This window comes from Monodon monoceros, unplaced genomic scaffold (assembly GCF_005190385.1).
Source record: "Monodon monoceros isolate NGI ecotype Baffin Bay Population unplaced genomic scaffold, NGI_Narwhal_1 Super_Scaffold_17, whole genome shotgun sequence".
NCBI lineage: Eukaryota > Metazoa > Chordata > Mammalia > Artiodactyla > Monodontidae > Monodon > Monodon monoceros.
The window spans coordinates 14,074,112-14,097,795 of NW_021703773.1; the positions used below are offsets into that span (position 1 = coordinate 14,074,112).

The following is a 23,684-nucleotide window of genomic DNA, read 5'->3' on the forward strand; positions in this document are numbered from 1 at the left end:
CTGTCCTACGTGACTGGCAGGCTCCAGCATCACTCGAAGTCCAAAGAGAGGTGCAGTTCCTCAAAGGAAGAGTGGGTAAGCAGAAATTTTTAAAAGTATTTAATCTCTGAAATGTCTGGGATTGTAAATAATGGTCATAAATGCTTGGGCTCAGGCTTGGGGAGAGATTACGTATTCCCTCGAATCTTAGATCTCCAAAATTATTTTTCACTACTACCTTTGACAGATTCTCTTCTTTTTCAAACTAATGTCTTACTGTTAAATACACACACACACACGTTGACAGAAACCGCTTCCAGCAATACCTTGATGCCTTCACGCTTTCAGGTCCACAGATATTAGTGTCCTTTCTCCCTGCCTCTCTCCTTTCCTTCCTTGGCTCACAATATTAAATTAAGTTTAAAAAAGTGGGATATAGAACCGTATTCTGTTTTCTCCCAATTTTGTTCTATCTACAGTAAAAAGTATTAGTATTTATAAAGAAAAGACAGGACAAACTCACATAGTAACAAGTTATCTTCTAACAGAATATGATTGATAGTTTTTACTTTTTCATTATCTAGATAGATAATCAAGATCCTTTATGATGAGCTGTTTGTTCCCTTGTTTTTGGCTTAAAACATGCACACTGTCCATCCATAAAGAGGAGTCACTCAGGGACCTGGGCTGTTGCTTCCAGGATCACAGAGACACACACTGGCTCGTAGAGCTTCTGCCCAGAAGTGATTCACATCTTTTCTGATCACATGTAATGGTCAAAGCAAGTCCCATGGCTTTGCCTGAATCAAGCTGGGTAGACAAGTGTTATCCTAGTTACATGCCCAGAACAGGAAAACCAAACATCTGTGACCTGTTACTGACCACCCTGTTGCTAGAAGCAAGAATGCTGATGTTTCTCTCTTTGCTCCTCTCTCCATGGAAAACACACCAAGCCGCTGACCTCTCCTATTAACTTCCTAGCACATTCTCTCCTCTTTTCTGCTTTCCAAGGAACCACTTTCCATTGCACTTAAAATAAAGTCCAAAATAGTTCTTCAAGTTTTTGGTGCATTACGTTCTGACTTCTCTGTCCCTTTCAAATTACTTTCTCTTCTTTCGTGACTCACCAACAAGGCATCAGCTCCAAGGCCTGGAATTTGTCAGCACACAGATTAAGAAGCCTGGCTAAACCAAACCCTACCTGCCTAGCTCCAGCTTGAACCCTATGTTACTATTTTAGTACTAGTCTTACTAGCTTAGTCATATTACCGGATTCACAAGGAATTTGCATATGTGTATACTGCAGGAAATTTAAATCCACAGACTGTTGAAAATGTCATATTAGATGGCCCCAACTCTACAAATCAATTTCATGGTCAGCTATATACTCTGCAGAATATAATCTTAAGTGTAAAATAAACAAAATGGATTTATATTGTTCACACACTTTATAATAGCTCTTTGAGGCTACCTGTTTATAGTAGAAGGAGGGCAACTTGGGGGGAAGACTTAGAGAAAGGTCTCCATGGGGTGCTGTTCAGATACTACAGATTCTGAGCTTGTAGTTGGAGCCCGATGGAGGGGAATCGAGTTTATGTTGATTGCCACTTAACACTGGCAAGTGCAATAAAGTATTAAAATTTATTTGTTTTACGGCTCTCAAGACTGTATTGCCTGACTGATTCCTTGAGGGGGGAAAGTTTTAAACAGACTTAGGTCTACTGAGATTTTGATTAAAGAGAAAAGCGCTCAGTGTTTGGGTTTTTCTCATGTGTAGGCAGTCATAGCCAGCCATATGTTTACTTTGTAAGTTCTAGTTGAGGGTGCAATATAAGCTGTTTCAGTTTGGGTGGAAGTTTTGTCAGACATCACAAATGAGATTTGTACTCTGTCAGGAGTTTGCCAGATTTTTTGCAGGGACTGTGGGCAGGTCCGTAGTAATTAGGGATAACCTACTGCTAGTTTGTTTTAAGAGTAAATCCTGAAAAGCTCTTCCTCACAGTTGAGGGAATGATGGAATTAGAATATTATCATTTGGTGATAGTATTACTCAGCCATAAAAAAAGAATGAAATCCTGCCATTTGCAGCAACGTGGATGGACCTAGAGAATATTATGCTTAGTGACATAAGTCAGAAAGAGAAAGACAAACACCATATGATTTCACTTACATGTGGAATCTAAAAAATAAAACAAATGAATGTATGTAACAAAACAGAAACAGACTCACAGATATAGAGAGCAAACTAGTGGTTACCAGTGGGGGGAAGGGGAGGGGCAAAAGAGGGTTATGGAATTAAGAGATATAAGCTACTACGTATAAAATAGATAAGCAACAAGTTTACATTGTACAGCACAGGGAAATACAGTCATCACTTTGTAATAACTTTAAATGGAGTATAATCTATAAAAATATTGAATCACTATGTTGTACACCTGACGCTAACACAATATTTTAAATCAACTATACTTCAATTGGAAAGAGGCATCAATGGATTGTATGCTAAAAGTGGAGTGAGATGATGAGAAATAGGATATTTACATGGTCTCGAAGTATCTCTCATATTTCTTAAATAGAAAGCCGGGGAGGGGTGGCGGAGGGGCAGGCACTTTACAGTGGAGTAACTAATCAGATGTCATCTTACCCAAGTGCTTTCTACTTCCTAGACTGGTAGTAGTGAGGGGGTGGGCGTATGGAGGGAACACAGAGGCTGTGCAAGGACGATACCTTCTCTTACCATATTCCCATCTACAAGCTTGTGGGTGTAGGGTCCCCTCTCTTCCCACACTCCCCAGGTTACTCTCTTGTACCAAAGCCAATGTCACCCTCTGTACTCAGAGTCCATTCTGGTTGTTTGTTTGCTTGTTTGTTCATTTTTTGAAGATCTGCTGTGTGCTAACTACTGAGGATTCAGTGCTAAGATAAGTCCTCGTTATCTAGGATCTTCCAGCCAGTGCTAGAGAAAAATATCTAACAGACTGTTACAGCCCTTGGTAATCTGTAGAGGATGCATGGGATGCAACAGGAGTACAAGGGGCAGGACTGAGCTAGCTGGTATGCACGAGTAGGGTCAAATGGGTTCTTCAGAGATTAAAAATACTTTCATATTGGTTGGTAAAAAGCCACATTCTGAGCCCTTCCCTGGGATACTACTCCTCACTCACATGCCACAATAATTAAAAGATCAAACCCCAAATAAGCAGAGGCCTCTAAGAGCTGCTCTTGTACTTTGCCCACTCCTTTCTGATTGCCCTTATCCTGCATAGAAGTCAGGGATGTCTTCCTGGAGGAGGCGATGCCTATGCCAAGGATGAACAGGAGTTCGCCTGGTAATGCACAGCATCCGTCCAGCCCCTGGATGACACGGGCTGTGTCATGCCTGAGAAGGCACGATCACTGAGTATTACAGGTGCATCTGATGCTGGGGAAGGGCGGTGAGAAATGGCTTCAAGAGGAAAATGGAGGCCAGATCAAAAAGAGCCTTGTATGCCCCCTGAAATACCTGAACTTGATCAGACAAGCTATAAAATGCCTTTGAAGAAGTCTAAGATAGGAAGCAACACAGTAAGACTTATGTTGTAGAAAAACAATTGTGGCATAATTGAAGGAAAGGGATTGAAGGGCAAACAAACAGACAAACAAAACTGTTTACAGCCTGTTGAAGCAATTCAGGCAAGAAATGAGGACCTTTTCTAAAACAGAATCAGTAGGATATAGAGAAATGGTTGGAATCCAAAAAAATTAAAAGGGTAGAATCAACCGGGCTTTGTGATTGGATTGGAGTGCTGAGCGACATGCTATGAAAATTTAAAATCTATTTAGCATCCGATAGAACGATTTTATCCAAAGTGAACCTTTCTCTGAAAGAATTGATCTTTCAGAGAAACATACTATAATTAGCTCATTCCCAAATGCCTGTTTTCTGAAGATGTGCAGGTAAGAAGGATGCATTTGCTAGCCTTTTGACAACTCTGGTGAGGTTCCAGTGAAGGCTGTGTTCTTTGCAGCTTATAAGAAAGTATAAAAACAGGGACTTCCCTGGTGGTCCATTGGTTAAGGCTCCGTGCTTCCAGGGGCTGTGGTTCTGATCCCTGGTCAGGGAACTAAGATCCCACATGCCGCATGGCATGGCCAGAGAAAAAAAAAAAAAAAAGTATAAAAGCAACACAATCTTGGCAGTTTTAAGTTCCCAATTTTAGGAAATCTGCATCCCCATCAGCCATCTCTGGTGCCTACTCTGAACTGCATTCCTTGGCGTGGCCCTGTTTTCCCCAGGATGGATCATGCAGCTGCCCAGCTGGAGAAGCAGCACGTGCACGATGTGTATGAGAGCACCGCTCCTTACTTCAGCGACTTGCAGAGCAAAGCCTGGCCTCGTGTCCGCCAGTTCCTCCAGGACCAGAAGCCTGGCAGCCTCATCGCTGACATAGGTAACCCGGGGCGGTGCCACGTAATCTGAAATATATTCCATCATGCCTTTCCTTCTCAGATTCATTTTTCATTTCTGTTCTAACCAGAAGTCTGAAATTGTGTCCTTGGCATGTCAGCATCTGGAATATTCACTTGATAGCAGAAATTCATACAGTCAAGCCAGAAAGTAGAAAAACCCCTCAAATCTACATATAGACAGTGGCAATTTTTTCAGAGCCTTCGTGCACGTCCTCCCACAAAAATCAACCTGACGTTGCTTGAATAAATCAGGATTGAAATGGCCCCTTGTGAAATTGACCATTTTAAATTCAGAGTGGACTTCCCTGGTGGCGCAGTGGTTAAGAATCCGCCTGCCAGTGCAGGGGACACGGGTTCGAGCCCTGGTCCGGGAAGTCCCACATGCCGCGGAGCAACTAAGCCCGTGCGCCACAGCTACTGAGCCTACGCGCTACAGCTCGCAAGCCACAACTACTGAGCCCACGTGCCACAACTACTGAAGCCCGTGCGCCTAGAGCCCGTGCTCTGCAACGAGAGAAGCCACCGTGATGAGAAGCCCGCGCACCGCAACGAAGAGTAGCCCCTGCTCGCCGCAACTAGAGAAAGCCCTCACGCAGCAACGAAGACCCAACACAGCCAAAAAATAATTAATTTAAAAAATACTTTAAAAAACACTGAATGATTTAAAAAAATAATAAACTTAGAGACATTCACATTCGTGAATACAGTGTTTTGGCGGCTTACGCTAAGTAGCTCTCACGCCTTCTACAGAAGAGCCAGAATTGTGAGATTATAGAAGAGGTCCTGTAACCTCTTATGAATCTCATGGATCCTTTCCCTTAACTATTCCTTAGGGGTCTTATTATTAGAGCATATCTTTAATTAGATCATATCTTCATAATCAAGCAAATAATGATTTGCTTGGAGGACTTTGGCTCAGTATCTTTTGGAATCTAGAAGTGGTAAATCACAGCCCAGGAGATCTAAGATTAAGTTTTAAGACATGGTAGGATTCCTATTTGAAGCATGCCCACTTAAAACTGCTTTCTAGCAATTACATGCATACGGCACCGTAAGAATCGTAAGTCTACAGTTACAAGTTCCGTCTAATTTGACATTCACTCTAAATTTTGGTAAGAGAAACAGATGTGCCCAGGGCTTTTGGCTTGTTAAAGATGGTGCGAGCAGTGTAGAATTTGGGGAAGGGGTACATGTCACGTAGAAGTGGAGAGTCTTTAAAAACATCTCTATCATGTCAACTTTAAAAAAAAATTTGGTTTCATAAAATGCAGTGAGTTTGGAACTCTTACCACTCATAATATAAGCAAAGTACCAGAATTTTAAATCAGTTGGGAGGAAAAGGTTTGGGGACAACAGAATATATATGCTACTTTCTCATACCTTACACCAAAAATTCCAAATGGAGCAAAGATTTAAGTATAAGAAAATGAATTCATTAAAGGACTAGATGATGACTATATAATTAAAAAAAAAATTCTCAAAAGCAAAAGGCCTCTCAATGTATGACACAAAAGAAGGGAGAAGTCATAAAATAAAATACAGTTGATTGTCATTATCCACAGTAGTTAGGTTCTATAAAGTTTCCGTGAACCCTGAATTAGTGAATACTGAGTTATTGCCCTAGGGGAAATACTGGATTAGGTTCCTAGGAGCCTGTGGTCACAATATTTTTGTCAACTGATCAATACCTAACCTTGTTTCACGTGTGTTTCTGTTTAAAGCTTTACACGCATGCGCTGCCAGTACAGACTTGGGCCCTGCAAATAAACTTTAGCAGTTAGGTGAAGAGGCAGATACAGAGTCTGTGAGTAATGAGGATTAATTGCATTGGTATTTTTGACAACATAAAATTTAAAAGGTTCTACAAGGCAAATTTCTAGACAAATATATAAATGAAGTAAAAAACCAAAAACAAACTAGGTAAAAATATCTGCAATATATCTGATGGAAAAATAGATAATTTTCTTACTCCGTGGAGCCTTCTTCAAAGTCAGTATGAAAAAGACCAACAACCCCCCTGCAAAATGATGAAACCGTATGAACAAACAGTTCAAAAATGGGGGGAATACAAATTGCCTAAAAAAAAATTTATTTATTTATTATTATTATTATTTTTTGCGGTACACGGTTCTCTCACTGTTGTGGCCTCTCCCATTGCGGAGCACAGGCTCCGGACGCGCAGGCTCAGCGGCCATGGCTCACGGGCCCAGCCGCCCCGCGGCATGTGGGATCTTCCCAGACCGGGGCACGAACCCGTGTCCCCTGCATCGGCAGGCGGACTCGCAACCACTGAGCCACCAGGGGAGCCCCTAAAATATTTTTGATAGGTAAACCATTTAAATAGCTTAACAACAAGGTACAAAAAAGATGTACAGTGAAAAATATTCTCTCATCCCAGTCTTCCAGCACCAAGTAACCCACATCAGAGGCACCATGCTCTTAGCTTCTTGTATAACCTTCTTGAGGTATTTCACATAAATATAAGCATATTTGTGCATATAAGTGTGTGCATGGGTGGATTTCCCTTTTTCAATTACACAAATTAGTATGTTATACAAACTGCTATACACCTAGCTCGTTTCTTTCATATTGAGATCACTCCATGTTTGTTCTCATAGAGTTGCTAACTATTGAAAGCTGCATAGCCTTCTATGCTGATAACACCATACCAACAGATATGTCTGTTGTTTGCTACATTTTGCTACTACAAATTATGGCACAGATAATATTCTTTAAGTACCTCTGTGCAAATCAATAAATATATCTAGTAAATGTTATTTTACCCATTTGTATCTTTTGATTTTTGTACTATTTACACTTTTTACCCCTCAATAAGTAAATAAGAATATTTTGATTATACAGTGAAAGACAAGTTTTAAAATAAAATTGAAATGAAGAAGAAATCAATGAAAAGGAAAGAAAGAAGCCCAAAGGGGTTAGTAGAAAAAAAAGGAAGTAGAACAATATGACTATCTCCAAAAGGAAATATTTTTTCTTTCTAGGTTTTCCACTTAGGTAAAATCATCAACAGTTTAATTTGAATGGTTATTAGATTAGCAATTTATAATTAATGACTAATAAAACTTTGCATAGGTAAAAAACATGCAGAGGTAATCAGGTTCCAGTTGCCCATACAGGAATTATCTAGCTGCTTCGCTATTTTAGTGGTGCGATTTTTTTATTGGCTAGATTTTATTAAGCACATCACCCCACTCCCAGCTGATCTGCTGAGGTGTGTGATAATGGCTCCTGATGTAACCTGACTCTTCAGGGCAGGTATCAGGAATGAAGTGAGCAGGAGCTGTAGTTTAAATATGAAGAGCGTTGATGATTCAAAGACAGCAGAAATGCAAAGTACCCTCAGGAAATCCTGTGATCTTTGCAATTAAGGCAATACCTTTTCCTGAAATGGGCTAGTAATTTAAGGCCATTAGAAGATGGTGCATGCCAGGGATAAACTGGGAGTTTGGGACTGACATATACACATTACTATATATAAAATAGATAAATAATAAGACCCTGCTCTATAGCACAGAGAACTCTACTCAATACTCTGTAATGGCCCATAAGGGAAAAGAATCTAAAAAAAAAGAGTGGATACATGTATATGTATAACTAATTCACTTTGCTGTGCAGCAGAAAGTAACACAACATTGTAAATCAACTATACTCCAAAAACATTTTTTTAAAATAAAATGAAATGGGCTTCCCTGGTGGCACAGTGGTTGAGAGTCCGCCTGCCGATGCAGGGGACACGGGTTCGTGCCCCGGTCTGGGAAGATCCCACATGCCGCGGAGCGGCTGGGCCCGTGAGCCATGGCCGCTGAGCCTGCGCGTCCGGAGCCTGTGCTCCACAACGGGAGAGGCCACAACAGTGAGAGGCCCGCGTACCGCAAAAAAAATAAATAAATAAAATAAAATAAAATAAAAAATAAAACTGAACCACATTTGGTTAACCAAACCATTTTATTATAACCTTATCCCTATATATATAAAACCCATATTTCTCTCAATTCAAGCAAGTATTAAACTCATCAATTATGAATAAAAATGGACTGTAACATTTAAAAAAAGAAGAAGATGATACATGGAAGGTGTTCTGTGGTTTGAGGGCTTTACTTGGATTAGTTTAGGAAGCAGAATAAAGACTAGAACTAGATTCTTTTTTGAGCAAGGTGACCTTTTTACGTGACATCAGAGACAACTATCCTAATAGTACTGAAATTTTTATTTTTGTATAACTAAAATTAATTTTTCAAGAATTAAAATTCTTCTTGCCTTTTAACTCTCAATTATTTATTCCCATATTCTATGGTCAGACTTCATTTGCTAAGTTATTCTCTAATTACCATTCCTTCTCTAAGTCAATAAACATTTAGAGCTCCTACTAAATGGCAGGCACCAGGCCTGCAGAATAAAACATATTGCCTCATCTCTGACTTCAAAAGATGTACATAAAAGGAGAAATAAATAGGCTGTATTCTTCCTTTTCCCATAGAAAAAGAGAATTCTCTTTCAGATAAGGTCTTAGCAAAAAACTCTTAATTTATAAAATGTAGTTCTTTCTGCAAACTTCAGAGGGAACATTCAGATTAATTATTTCTAGCAAATACTCGCCCACCATGGGCCAAAATATCTTGTCGAATTGAGGCGGTTATCTGTTTTCTTCCTTAGTTGTAGTGAGGTGCAGAATACAAAATAGAGGGGAACAGAAGCATGCAGACACTTGCTATTGTATCTCTGCAGTACTACAGAAGGTTATCATTGAGATTTTGTAAAGGAGCATGACTGTTGTGTACAGGAGCTGCAGTATCAAAAATGTTGTATTTCTTGCATGTTTAAGATAATGAGGGACTAGCCTTGGCAGTATTCTTGATTTCCTCATTAGGATAAAATCTCCCCTCTCTAGCATCTCGGTGTCTGCACTCTGAAAATGGATAATTGCATCATATTCAGGAGTTCCATTACTATCCTTAAAAATGAATGCCATTAGAAATGAATACAGGGGACTTCCCTGGCAGTCCAGTGGTTAGGACTCGGTGCTTTCACTGCCGTGGCCCCGGGTTCAGTCCCTAGTTGGGGAACTAAGATCCCACAAGCCTCGCGGCGTGGCTGCAAATAAAAAAAAAAAGAGAGAAACAAATACAGGATATCAAAGGTATCAGGGGCACTGGAAACGTTTCAGGAGATGATGAGATCTGAAAAGACCTCAGTTTCCTCATTGTTACCAGATGCTCTCTGAACATGTCCCTCTAGCTCCAATGTTCTATGAACCTGTTTTTATTAGTGTCTTTGAAGTAATTTTCCCTTTCATTTCTCTAAATGTATCCCCTGAGCCAGTTCAAAACAGCAAAAAAATTTACAAGATGATTTTTCTTAAAATATGAGCATCGTCTTTGAAATGTTCGGGATTTCAATTTTAAAATACTTTGTGAATTATATCTTCCCCATGATTGCCCTCAAATATTGGATCCTTTTTTGCAAAAGCATTCTTAGGAACAGTGGCTACGAAATCTAAAATATTTCCAAGACCTCAATCATTTACATTGAAATAATGAAGCTGGAAATCTTAGTTTTTATTCACAAGCTCTCCACTGTCTCAGCTGGCACCAATGAATCTTAATTATGCTTTTAGTGTCTCATAATTTTGAATAGCACCTATTAAGGAGGAGTTATCAAAGAGTGTTGAGATGTATTTCTAAAGCAGCAAACTAATCATCTTTGAATAGTGGTAGATATTTTTCAGGCAAAAAAATTTAGAGCTATTGCCAGCAGGTAGGGATATCAACTCTAATGACATCTTTAAATATTTCTGAAAAAAGAAATAGATATGTCTGTGCTAGAATAAAATACTAGGTACTAGATCACAGAAGGCTTTGTTTCAAGATGATTATTCCTTTACGTTACTACCTTCTTCACCATAATATCTGTGAGATCTGACTGATCTAAATCTTTGGGCTGTGTAAATCTTGAATTACTTGGGTCTCTGCCACCAGAAAGTGAATGTCAAAAATGGTCTGTTTAAGGGACTTACCTGGTGGTCCAGTGGTTAAGACTCCGAGCTCCCAATGCAGGGCGCCCGTGTTCAATCCCTGGTCAGGGAACTAGATCCTGCATGCTGCAACTAAAGATCCCGTGTGCCACAACTAAGACCCGGTGCAGCCAAATAAACAAACAAATATATTTTTTAAAAATGGTCTATTTAAGAAAAAATAGTTCTTTGTCAGAGTTGTATTCAGAGTTAATAGAGATCATTTAAAACCTAGCACTGACACCAGATTGGATAAAAAGACGATGAAATCCTTTTTTCATTCAAATTCAAATTTTAAATTTTTGAAAGGCCTGTTTTATTGTGTAAGTTATTTTATCTATACCCATTGAAAAGTTGTTGACAGTAGTCTGTTTTATATAGCCAGCAAGTGATGAAGGTTTGGCAAGATAACACAAGAATAAATGCCCAGAACATGTAGACCTAAACATAATGAAATATGTGTGTGAAGGTAACTTTTGTAAAGAGACTGGACCTTGTCACTAAGATCCTAGGGAACTATTATTCTCTGCTGGAGGCCAGCTGACATTTCTTGATTGTGCTATCCTGTTAAGAAAGCCCTATGGACATGACCTCATTAAATATTCAATAAATAATATTTCTTTTTCCCATTTTCGTTTCCTCTTATCTCCTATATAAAAACATGTATGTGCTCTCTGAAGGCTTTTCTTTTTGTTTTTGTGTGTACCTTCAATCCATGTTGTGTTCTGTCTTGGTTAGTTAATACAGGCAGACCTCATTTTATTGCACTTCCCAGATTCTGTATTGTGTTTTGTACCAACTAAAGGTTTGTGGCAACCCTGCACTGAGCCAGTCTATTGGTGCTATTTTTCCAACACCATTTGCTCACTTCGTGTCTCTGTGTCACATTTTGGTAATTCTCACAGTATTTCAAACCCTCCACCAGCAAAAACGTTATGACTTGCTGAAGGCTCAGATGATGGTTAACATTTTTTAGCAATACACTGTTTTAAAATTAAGGTATGTACATTGTTTTCGTACATAATGCCGTTGGACACTGAACAGACCACAGTATAGTGTAAATGTAACTTTTAAATGCACTGAGAAGCCAAAAGAGTCATGTGACTCGCTTCATTGTGACATTCGCTTTATTGCAATGGTCTGGAATGGAGCCCGCAGCATCTCCAAGGTTTGCCTGTATCAAGTTATTTCTATTCCCTGTGATAAGACAAAGTAACCGACAATGTTCCACTTTCCATTAAGGATAGTGTGTTAACACAGGTTTTTCTCTTACAGGTTGTGGAACTGGAAAGTATCTTAAAGTGAACAGCCAGGTACATACCCTGGGCTGTGACTACTGTGCGCCATTGATAGAGATTGCCCGGAGTAGAGGATGTGAAGTCATGGTATGTGACAACCTTAATCTCCCCTTTAGGGATCAGGGCTTCGACGCCATCATCTCCATAGGAGGTAAGGCAGCCCCGTCACGCATTCACTCTTCACCATGAGAATAACATTACCTGGTTGAGGCTGCTCGCACAACTCAACATCCATTCTTTGTAGAAAGATCTATGTAATTCATTTTATCTAATTTTTAAAAATATTGCAACTGAACTATTTAACTAAGTTCAAATGTACTTATGGTGGTACATATGATTGTTTTTACTAGTTCAACCCTCAAACTGTTGTTTTCTTCTTTTTGATGACTCATTCCAATTTCTTTCACTTACGAGTAAGAAAGTATTGGAGGAATTGTACTCATTGAAAATACTACTTTGTTCTATTGAAATGAAGCCAGATTCTTTCAACGTGAAGTAGATCTTTAGAAGTCATATTACCTTTTCCAGGCCACAGGTGTGCCCTTTATTAGCAGAATATTGTAGGACTAAGGCACTGAATGTCACTGGAAGGATGTGTCACCAACCTGCCAATCACTGTACAAAAGCCGCTGGGGAAGATGGTCCCACCTGGTCCCAGATTGCATTGCTTTTATAGTGCCACTCTGCTCTCTTACTGCCAGAGACTGTTCATAAATCTAGGGAATACATTCCTCATATTCTCCCAACAAGTGTGCCCATAAGACATACATGCCAAAAATGAAAAGAAACAGCAAAAATCCATGATTGAAATATACACAGGTAAGGGTCATTTTACTCAATACATATAGTCCTGAAACTTAGTGTGTTAGTCATGTTTAAGTATGCTGGGGAATCATGTTATTTAAGGAAATCTTGTGGCAAATCCTTTCCCAAAGTGAAAAATCTTTTGCAGGGCAAATTATTTCCTCCAACACACTTTTAAAAAATTAATGTATTTGAATATAACAAGCTTTATCAAAGCAAGGTGAATCTATATAAAACTGACTGCAGATAAACATATGGAATAAGACTGTTTGCTCCGTCCTGGACTAGATGAGAAATCGGTATTTCCACCATTAGCTGGGGCCTGTATCTTTGCATAGTGAGGGGATGCCGGCTTGGATGCCATAACCTTGGAACTAGTTAGGACTGGCAGGAGGCGGTTGCCATGGAAACCTGCTCTTTGACAGCCCTACTTCTTTGCTTAACAGTTTGAAACTGTTAAGTCCATTTGGTTTTAAGCATTAAGAGAATGGATTCTTGTTGAACCAAGCAACACTATACAATGCTCTGAATCTTTATTAGGAAGAATTTTTGGTTTGGTCATGCCACCTAAAGAACCAGAAATTGGAGGGAGGTCAGAGAAGTGTATTTTTTTGCTCTTCTATTGTTTACTTTAGTTGTAGAGTCTATACAGCTGGCTACCTACAAAGAGGCTGTGCTGTTGAACCACTGTTGCAGGCGTGGGGTTACTGACCAACTTTCTTACTTTGGGGAAATGCTTCATGTTGTACATGGTTAAGTCTTTCTTTTCTTTCAGTTTAAGTCTCCTGCCCACAGAGGAAATGGAGCACACCTGGTTGCCATCTGCCAATGAAAAATGCTTCCTTAGGTGGAAACCCAACATGTGTTTTTATGAACTGTAACTATAAATTAACGTGGTGCAGTCAATTTCCAATTAGATTTTACATTTAGAACTATATTATGAGAACTTTCAATAAACCATCTCTCCTATGTCCCTATATATTTACTTCGCTATTTAGAATTCTGTATGTTGGCATTTCTTGCTTAACATGAAGAAATATAGTTTTAAATATATAGTTTTCCATGTCACTTAATAATGAGACAGTACGCATCATACCTAATTATACATTCCTAATGTTTTACTCACAGATTACAAAAAGAAGCAGTCTTTCTGCTTACCTTTAGAATAGTATGACATGTGTCTGGAGAGCTGATTCACTTTGTTATACAGCAGAAACTAACACACCATTGTAAAGCAATCATACTCCAATAAAGATGTTAAAAAAAGTATAGTATGACCAAAATTTTATAAAAATTAGTTGATCTGTTGAAATAGTGTCAACCAACTATTCGTGCCAGTGGTTCGCAACTCGCGGTTACACTGCCCCCCACCCTCAGGCGATGCCTGTCAATGTCTGGAGACATTTTTGGTTGTCACAACTGGTTATGTGTATGTGCTGCTGTCATCTAGTTGCTGCCTCCCCAGCTCCCACAAGAAAGAATCATTTAGCTTGTTTACAAACGCCAACAATGCTGAGGTTGAAAAATTCTGCTTCATGCTAAGCCCACGGATTCTGAATGCTTCCAGTTAGATGAGACAAACACCCTTGAAAAATTAAATAACAATACATCATAAAATCCCAAGATATAACAGGACTTTAAAGATGATCTTGTGTAATTTCTGATTCTGGAGTCCAGTCATTGAATTCTACCTACCCACTTGTTCAATTCAACACCCTATCCTACAGGATACATACACTGAGTACTACTTTTGCCTTTAAATTGTGATTATGATTTTTAAACAACAGGGGACATTTTTATCCTTTAAAATTCAACACAGTTTCCTGACATTGATAAAATTCATATAAATATATGTTTAGGTCCCATTTGGGTTACATTTACAATATTTCTTAATAGAACATGTATGCATAGGCACGTATAATACATTTTAGATGTAATGAAAACTTCATTTGTAAATTTTTTTCTTTTTCAAAAGCATTTGGCTTAAAAGTTACTTAGTATTATTTGTTAAATATAAAATATAATATGAAAGATTCGGATATTTCCTGGGTGAAATTATGGTATTAAAATGGATTATCGCATAACAAATATTTCAGGAATGAAAAATATAAAGATGTTCTTCCTTAAAAACAAAATTTCTGGGGACTTCCCTGGTGGTCCAGTGGCTAAGACTCCGCGCTCCCACTGCAGGGGCCCCGGGTTTGATCCCTGGTCAGGGAACTATATCCCACATGCCGCAACTAAAGATCCTGCCTGCTGCAACTAAGACCCGGCACAGACAAATACCTAAATATTTTTTTTAAAAAAACCAACTCTGAAGCCAAGAATCCTGAAATACTGAAGACCTATAAATCTGATAAAAAGAAATTACTGTATTAAAATAGTCCTGGTTTAATGGCGGTTTTTGTTTAATGGCCAAAACACAAGAATACAGTCGATTCTCATTATTCACCGTGGTTATGTTCTGTAATGTCCCATGAACACTGAATTAACAAATACTGAACCATTGCTCCCGGGGGAAATATAGGATTAGGTTCTTGTAAGCCTCTGGTCACAATACTTTTGTCAACTAATCAACACGTCATCTTGTTTTATGTGTGTTTCTGTTGAAAGATGACTAATTTTGAACTCATGCCAGCAGCACTATAACACCCAAAAGGAGCTCTTCTAACTCACATATTTTCTCTATAAGACACATCGCAGCCTTACGGCTTACGAACCCTAGACAGCACTTCCACCCTGTGCTGGGGCAGGGCTGTGAGGGATCGTCAACAGAGACACCACCAACAAAACACCAAAATGCGAAAACACACGGCACGAAACAGACTGTGAAAAGGACACTTGTTGACAGCACCAGAGCTGAGACAGGAAGGCAGAGCATCTCCTCGCTGGACCCCAGCTGGGAACGTGTGCCTTGGGAGGCTCAACTTTTTGGCTGTTCTATGCATGTCAAGGAATGACTACGAAAATGCTGAGCGTACTGATTTCTGAAGTCACAAAACAATTTTAGCAAGTAGGCAAATTTGCAGATACAGAATCCACAGATGACGAGGATCACCTGCATTTAGAAAACACAGCCATGGAAGTTCCAGAGTGAATGAGGTGCAAGTTATGGGGGACACTAACGGCCAGGAGTAGTCATAGATGTGGACGTTAGTACTGTCCTAAGCCTTACTCAGTCCTGATTTCTCTGCCCCCTTGTAGCTCATTGACCACGACACTACTTCGAGAAGTGTAAGCTTTCAAACTGACCATTATAAAGGGCCCTTTCTTTGGGGATGGGGATTGGGGAGAACAGCCTGACACCTAGTGAAGTAAAGTAATTGGTCACAGATCACAAGGCTGGTCACTGGTAGATCTAGGACAAAATACACTGGTGTCCTGTTCTTTAAATGCATTTGAACCTATGCATGGTACAGTAAGAGAAACAAGGGTTTGTGCACTGCTGATAGGAAAGCAAACCTGATTGGGAACAATACAAAGTGTGCCTCTTGTATAATCTTCCTTTGACACCTTTAGCCATATAATCATCTCATTTTAGGCATTTACTATCTCTCTGTGGCAGGTAAACTAAAGAGATTTATTTGCCTGAAACCATTACTAACGTCTGGATTATGCTGAGGTTACAGGAGCTGTTTAATCTTCTCTGTTCCCTCACTACTCATATCTGAGCAGTAGTGTCCAGACTTTCCTGAGAGCTAATTTCCTACCTGAGATAAGTGACAGGCATATGTGTGGAAAAATAATTTGATGTTTTCTCTTGACACAGTGTGATTAAACTCTAGAAGCTAACAGACCAGTGCTTCCTATATACTGTTTGATAAAAATATGCCTAATAACCCACCTAAGACTAGATACGGGCAGTCCTGCTTGACTCTCACTTTAACTTTGCAGAGACTGCAAGTAAAATGATGACCTATAAGCTGCTTTCTCTTAAGTATACACAATTTCATATTATATTAACATTATTAAAAACTATAAGCAATCATCACTACATGTCAAAATTGCATCATACTAAGTGAAGTCAGTCAAAGACAAATATGTGATATCACTTATGTGTAGAATTTTTTAAAAAAATGATACAAATGAACTTATTTACAAAACAGAAACAGACTCACAGATTTAGAGAATGTACTTGTGGTTACCGGGGCGGGGAAGGGTGGGGAGAAGGAATAGTTAGGGAGTTCGGGATTGACATGTACACGCTGCCATGTTTTAAGATAGATGACCGGCAAGGACCTATTGTATAGCACAGGGAACTCTGCTCAATATTCTGTAATAGATAACCTAGATGGGAAAAGAATTTGAAAAAGAATAGATACATGTATATGTATAATCACTTTGCTGTACACCTGAAACGAACACAATATTGTTGATCAACCATACTCCAATATAAAATTCTTTTTTTGAACTTTATTTTATTTTATTTTTTTTTACATCTTTATTGGAGTATAATTGCTTTACAATGGTGTGTTAGTTTCTGCTTTATAACAAAGTGAATCAGTTATACATATCCATATGTTCCCATATCTCTTCCCTCTCGTGTCTCCCTCCCTCCCACCCTCCCTCTCCCACCCTCCCTCTCCCACCCCTCTAGGTGGTCACAAAGCACCGAGCTGATCTCCCTGTGCTATGCGGCTGCTTCCCACTAGCTATCTACCTTACGTTTGGTAGTGTATATATGTCCAATATAAAATTTTAAAAAGGAAAGCATACCTCTCTCTTTACCATTCTTCCACCCAGAAAACAGTTGTGATATAATTCTAATAAAAGTCTTTATTTAGGAAAAAAGATGCATCATTTTTATATGGAAAATACTAGCCTATAAACGTGTAGGTTTACGTGTGTATATACACACTGAGATCTAGTTTCTTCTTTTTCAGTCATACATCATTTTTCTACAAAACAAAGAAGAATCAGAGCAATAAAGGAAATGGCCAGGGTCTTAGTTCCTGGAGGCCAGCTGATGATTTATGTTTGGGCCATGGAACAAAAGAACCGGCACTTTGAGAAGCAAGACGTGCTTGTTCCATGGAACAAAGCCTTGTGCTCCCAGCCCCTCTCGGAATCCAGCCAGCCTGGGAGAAAGAAGCAGTGCGGGCATCCAGAAAGAAGCCATCCCTACCCCCCACCCTGCTCTGCGTGTCGCTGTCCCGTTTGTTTTAAGGGGCGCTGTGATTCGAGGCGGTCCCGCAGCGTGGACCGTGACTCTGCTCTAGCAGGCACCTGCTGTGCAAATATTTCCAAGGAAGGCGAGGAAGAAAACGGATTCTATAACACGCTGGGGAAATCTTTTCGCTCCTGGTTTTCCTCTAGATCTTTGGATGAATCAACTCTGAGGAAGCAAATTGAAAAAATGAGACCCTTGAAAAACACAGAAAGTTGGGCCAATAGCACGATATCCACCCAGCCTTCAAGACACTCAAGTTTCGACTTAGATCATCCAGAGCCATTTTCAACAGGAGAGCAACATTTAGATGAGGAAGTGTTTGTGGAGACTTCTCAAAAACACCTGGAATGGCTGAGAGCGCCCGCCACACACAAACACCTAAATGGAGACCATCCAAGAGGCGTGAGGAGAAATGGAGATGGGAATTTTCTGGGTAGCACCAATAGCAGGGAGAATTGTACGGATGCAGGTAACTTAGAAGAGGGTACCCCTTCTGCTAGTAAAATGTGGAGGAGGATTTCTGCAGCTGATTCCAAAGATTCCAACCCAGGTGACACCATTTCTGTCGAAGAACAACAGCCCGACATTTTGGAATCTGGTGCCTTTATGCGCTATTACCACGTGTTTCGAGAAGGCGAGCTCTATGGCCTGCTGAAGGACAGTGTGTCGGAGCTCCATATTCTGAGCTCTGGGAATGATCATGGCAACTGGTGTATCATTGCAGAGAAGAAGGAAAGTTGTGATTGAGCGGATCATTTCAGACATCTCCTCCAAAAGATGAACCCCATTCTTCTCACTGGGTTTGTGATATGGTCCCCTGAATGCGCATCCAATTTCGTCATTTGGTCTGTATTGAATCCGTTTATATTTTGGTCTATACACACTATGAATTCATCATCTTTTTAGTCTATAGGCAAGCACAGTGCTTGGCATCTGACAAAGAGTATTTGTGGTTAAATGTTAATATAAGAGATCTGAAGAAGCAATATAACATGAACTTCAACACAGCTGAATCACTAACAATACATGTATACTGTTTTTCAGTATTATATAGTGATTTCAAAAGATTCTGCTTTTAAGTAGACCTTTTAAAAACATCATTTGTATATAGGAAGGGGGTAATTCCTACTTCTCTGGTTATAATTTAGATCTGTGTGCAAGATAATAGGTAAACTCGTACCAGAGCACCAATGTAATTTGAACCATGTGATAAATTATTTCGTTGCCAAGGCCTTGCTTCTATTTGAAGTCTTCAGAAAGGTGAGAGACGGTGGAGAGAGACAAGAAGGGTTCTGAGAACTTTTCTAGATGATAAGCGAACTTGCTTCAAGATAAGTAAATAATAAGGTTTTTGATGTTGCTCAGAGGCTTTAAAGGCACTGTCAGCATGTTGAGAGTGGAGTATGTGGGCACCGGGAAGTTGTTGCAAGTTACCCAGGTGGTATTCTTCCAACCTTATTAGAAGCAGGAATATCCAGTTACGGCAAGACCAAGATTGACTAATGAGTTTTCATCTGGAATGATGCTTTACTTATGCATTGAAGGGATACTTAGGAAATGAGAATCTGGTTGAAACAGTGCTTTTTATTGGTTCTCAAAACAAACAGATCATTAAGGTACATGATATTTGGACTTGGTGGAGGACTGATTGTTGGATCTTTAAAAATAATATCTGGGCATTTATCTTATTGAAAGGGACTACATTTTAATAGTTATATTAGGGATTTAGGTAGAATCAAGTCCTATTAATTAAAGGTTCAATTTCTGCCACTTTACAGACAAACAAATAGCTGGGCACTGTCTGGTCACCACATCTGTTTACATTTAACCATGGGTCTGTTTAAATCCATGTTGTGGATCCTGAGACACAGATATAATTAGGAGAAGCAAAAGTAAGTTGACCCAAGAATACAGTTTCAGGCAGTTCCTTAATGAGGAGAGAATCAACACTTGACAAAAGGCTTTTTACTGTATGGGCCACTGTAAACCCAGAAGAAACCCAATTCTTGTTTTGTTTTCCACTGAAATTACTAAAATAGTATAAGATTTCATTTGTGTTGGGTTTATTTTTCCCGTCGGTAATTGTGCTCTAACTTAAAATAATGATGCTACTTTCAAAGAAATTTAAAGGATTTTAAAAAATTTTATTTATTTTCGGCTGCATTGGATCTTCGTTGCTGCACATGGGCTTTCTCTAGTTGCGGCGAGCAGGGGCTACTCTTCATTGTGGTGTGCGGGCTTCTCATTGCGGTGGCTTCTCTTGTGGAGCACGGGCTGTAGGCTCGTGGGCTTCAGTAGTTGTAGCACGCGGGCTCAGTAGTTGTTGTTCGCAGGCTCTAGAGCACAGGCTCAGTACTTGTGGCGCACGGGCTTAGTTGCTCCGCGGCATGTGGGATCTTCCCGGACCAGGGCTTGAACCCACGTCCCCTACATTGGCAGGCAGATTCTTAACCACTGCACCACCAGGGAAGTCCTAAAGGATTATTTTTAATGTGCATCTGAAAAGTACTCTCTCTTGGCTTCGAAATAAGATTTCATCATCACCTTTTCGTTTGATGAGGTTGACGGGTGGAAATGAGATCTATGATTTATATTGTTCGGCACACAGTTTGCATCAGAGGGACGATGAAAACAGACATAAAAGTGGAATATAAATTAAAATTTAATTTAATGTCTTCCATTTCTTAAGTGAGGACATTAAGTCATGAGTGTTAGTGGGGGTTTTTGGTGGAAAGAAATGTCCTCAGAGTCAGAGACATTCTTACAATTAAGGCTTGATGACCTTTTTATTATGAGTGGATTTTTCCTCTCCTTGAAGCCTGTTGTCACATGCATCTTTAATCCCAGCCTTGCCGCTAGAAATCTGTTTCAAGTCAGGGCTTTCTGGTGGTAGCCCACCACTTACATGGAACTCAAGTTTATTAGATGGCACCAGAAAAGCTCTGAGCAAACCTATATGAGCAACTCCCTACACACACACACACACACACACACACACACACACACACACACCCCACTTTGTATAAAATGACTCTCTAGAATAGTTCTTTAGAGAGGAATATTTTCACATAATTTTGACAGGGCTGTAAATTAAAAAAACACTAATAATAGCAATCTTTCGCCCTTCATCTGCTGAGCACAAGAATTCTATTCATCCAGACGTTATTTCGTATGCAAATATTTGACTTTGTGGTTGATAATATCTCTTTGGTATTCATGTGCAAAGCACTCTTAAATCTAACTTCTGCCTTTGGAGATATATACATACATATATATGTATAAATCTCCATGGATATATATGGATATGGTATATCCATATATTCATATATACATGACATATATGCCCTTGAAGACCCAACCTAATGTAAATATCTTGATCATTTAAAATAAATTTTGTTCATATTAGGACTGTCCTTAAAAGGAAATACAAATAAGTGAGTTTAAACATACACAGGTTATTTGTGAGTATTCAGTCGGCCTTAACTTGCTCTATCATAGATTTTGCTAATCTATCTGAAGTACATACTTTGAAAACTTAGACTCCGTTACTAATACTGGATCAAGGAGTGTCTTTCCTGTTCATTCCCCTTTACTTGTTGGCATCACTGCAGAGTCCCACTATCTGAAGTGGAGGGGAGCATGTGCGGGGGACTCTTGGAAGGGCCTTAAAAACCTCTGCTGGCTTATTGATGCCTCACTGGCCTACTTGAGGAATTCCATAAACAGTCAAACGATTTGGGGGAAAGTGCGTTAACATGGACAAAGGATGCAACCAGGTGAATGGCCCATTCAAACTATTATTTTTAAAATTGTCACCAAAGTGATTAAATGACACCAGCAAGTCATGGTAACTAACAAACCATCTAACACATGTCTTGGATTGTCAATTTCGTTTGTTCTTCCCTTCTCACCACACATCCCTATATACAAGATGGTGTGTGATTTCTGTTTTTAGTTTGCCTTTCTGTGTCCTTACAAATTCTAGATGTCAGTACTTCCTCTGGGTTTTAACTGACCATCAGTTGAACTGGCAAAAATTGGCAGTAATCCAGAGAGAAAATAATCCAGATTTAAATCAGCTAGGAATGTTAACGTACTTGTATATTAATGGCCATCAAAAGAATAAGCACTGGTGGAGTTTTTAAAAATAAAAGTAAATGGGGGGCTTCCCTGGTGGCGCAGTGGTTGAGAGTCCGCCTGCCGATGCAGGGGACGCGGGTTCATGCCCCGGTCCGGGAGGATCCCACATGCCGCAGAGCCGCTAGGCCTGTGGGCCATGGCCGCTGGGCCTGCGCGTCTGGAGCCTCTGCTCCGCAACGGGAGAGGCCGCGGCAGTGAGAGGCCCGCGTACCTCAAAAAAAAAAAAAAGTAAATGGGTTTGGATGAGGATAGAGGGTCTAACCCAATAGTTGTTGATCTCAGTAGGGGAGGATATTCCTTAAAAATGAGTTGTGAGCACTCAGTTTGGGAGGGAGGGGGAAATGGGGTATAACCACTGGCCGGGCAGCTGCAGTCTGGGAAGAACAAATTAGGGCAAAAGCCTGAGCATGTCTCTCGTATTGTGCAGGAAACATGAAATAATAACAGCAGCTAACTTCTTAAATATCTAACATGTATTATTTTATCTGTAATCCTCACCATTGCTAAGTATACTCATTGCTCCCACTTTGCAGATTAGGAAAACTGAGTCAGAAAGAAATCAATTAAATTGCCCAATGCCACATTCATCTAGTAAAGGGCAGGGCTGAGTTTCAAACCAGGCAGCTGCCTCCCAGCCTGTGTTCTTACCCACAACACTGTAAACCCCCAGTCATGGTGCAAGACAGATTATGAGAACATTTCAAGGGAAGTGTGATTAGCTCCTTTCCAAATAAGCTTTAGTAAGGTTAAGCAAAGATTTCACAGTTAGACAGGAATCCCTTATATATTTTTCCCTATCTTTTATATTAACTTTTTTCATTTGTAATTCTCTTTCCATTTGATTTTAATTTAAAAAAATAGTAACAAAATGCTCTGTGATCACTTTTATCCAACTCTTCGATCCTCTAAAAATTGGTATTATTGTTTTCCCATTTTATAGGTGAGAAAATAGAGGGCTATTCAGATATTTCATTCCTTCCGTTTGTTCACTGAACCCTGTTATGGGCCAAATACATAGGATAATACGGCAAAGAATATCAGGTGTATCGAGGATACACAGAATATTAGAATTAACTGAGCAGAAAGTGCCAAACTGGAGCAGTTTTTTCATATTCCTTGTGCACCTACTACCGCATTCTATTGGTTTGCTTGAGAAAAGCAATTTACAGAAACCCCCCTTAGAGAATCTCAATGCATATGAGCATATGTAAGGCCTCCCCTAAAGTAAACTGGGATTTGATTTAACTGAGCTTGCCCTCAACATGGTAACATCCTCTAGCACAAGCATTCTGTGGAATACATTTCAGAAAATAACACACCCAACAGAGTAAAATGCAGACTCTTTAGGATGGCCTGCACATCCCCCGCTTCATAAATTCTCTCAAGTATTTTTCAGGCTCATCTCTTGCAATTGCAAACATTTTTTTTCTGTTTTGCAATCTGCTGTTTGAAACAACACTTTCATTAGGATTTACATAATGACAAGTAATTATCACATCCCCTGGATATAAACTTGAATTTTAAATGCCAACTGTAATCCTTCTCCAAAGAAAAATGCATGAAACAGACTTCATTCTGTCAATTCAAAGGGCATCTGAGATAAGTGTCATCACACACCCATCCAACAGATGGAAGAACCATGGAAGTGGAAGGGAATTACAGAAGCATCAGCAGACCTCAAAGCAGAACACTCAACTCCCCTCATCCCAATCTTAACTCAAATTTATGATTATTGGTTTGATACTATAGGCTCCATATCTGCAACCTCGAATATCTACAAAACTGGAGTGGGAATATTTTAAAAGAACTCTTA

The 23,684-nt window shown here is 39.6% G+C and overlaps 1 protein-coding gene across 1 annotated transcript in view; it reads left to right on the plus strand.

The window, feature by feature from the left end:
* TRMT9B (tRNA methyltransferase 9B (putative)) overlaps positions 1 to 18,478 on the plus strand; it is a 55,993-nt gene extending 37,515 nt beyond the window's left edge. Inside the window, exons 3-5 of the mRNA XM_029226470.1 lie at positions 4,255 to 4,409; positions 11,735 to 11,908; positions 17,445 to 18,478. Coding sequence (XP_029082303.1) covers positions 4,256 to 4,409; positions 11,735 to 11,908; positions 17,445 to 18,478 — 1,362 coding nt within the window. The 5' untranslated portion in view covers position 4,255. The remainder of the gene's footprint in view (positions 1 to 4,254; positions 4,410 to 11,734; positions 11,909 to 17,444) is intronic.
* Positions 18,479 to 23,684: the final 5,206 nt, after the last annotated feature.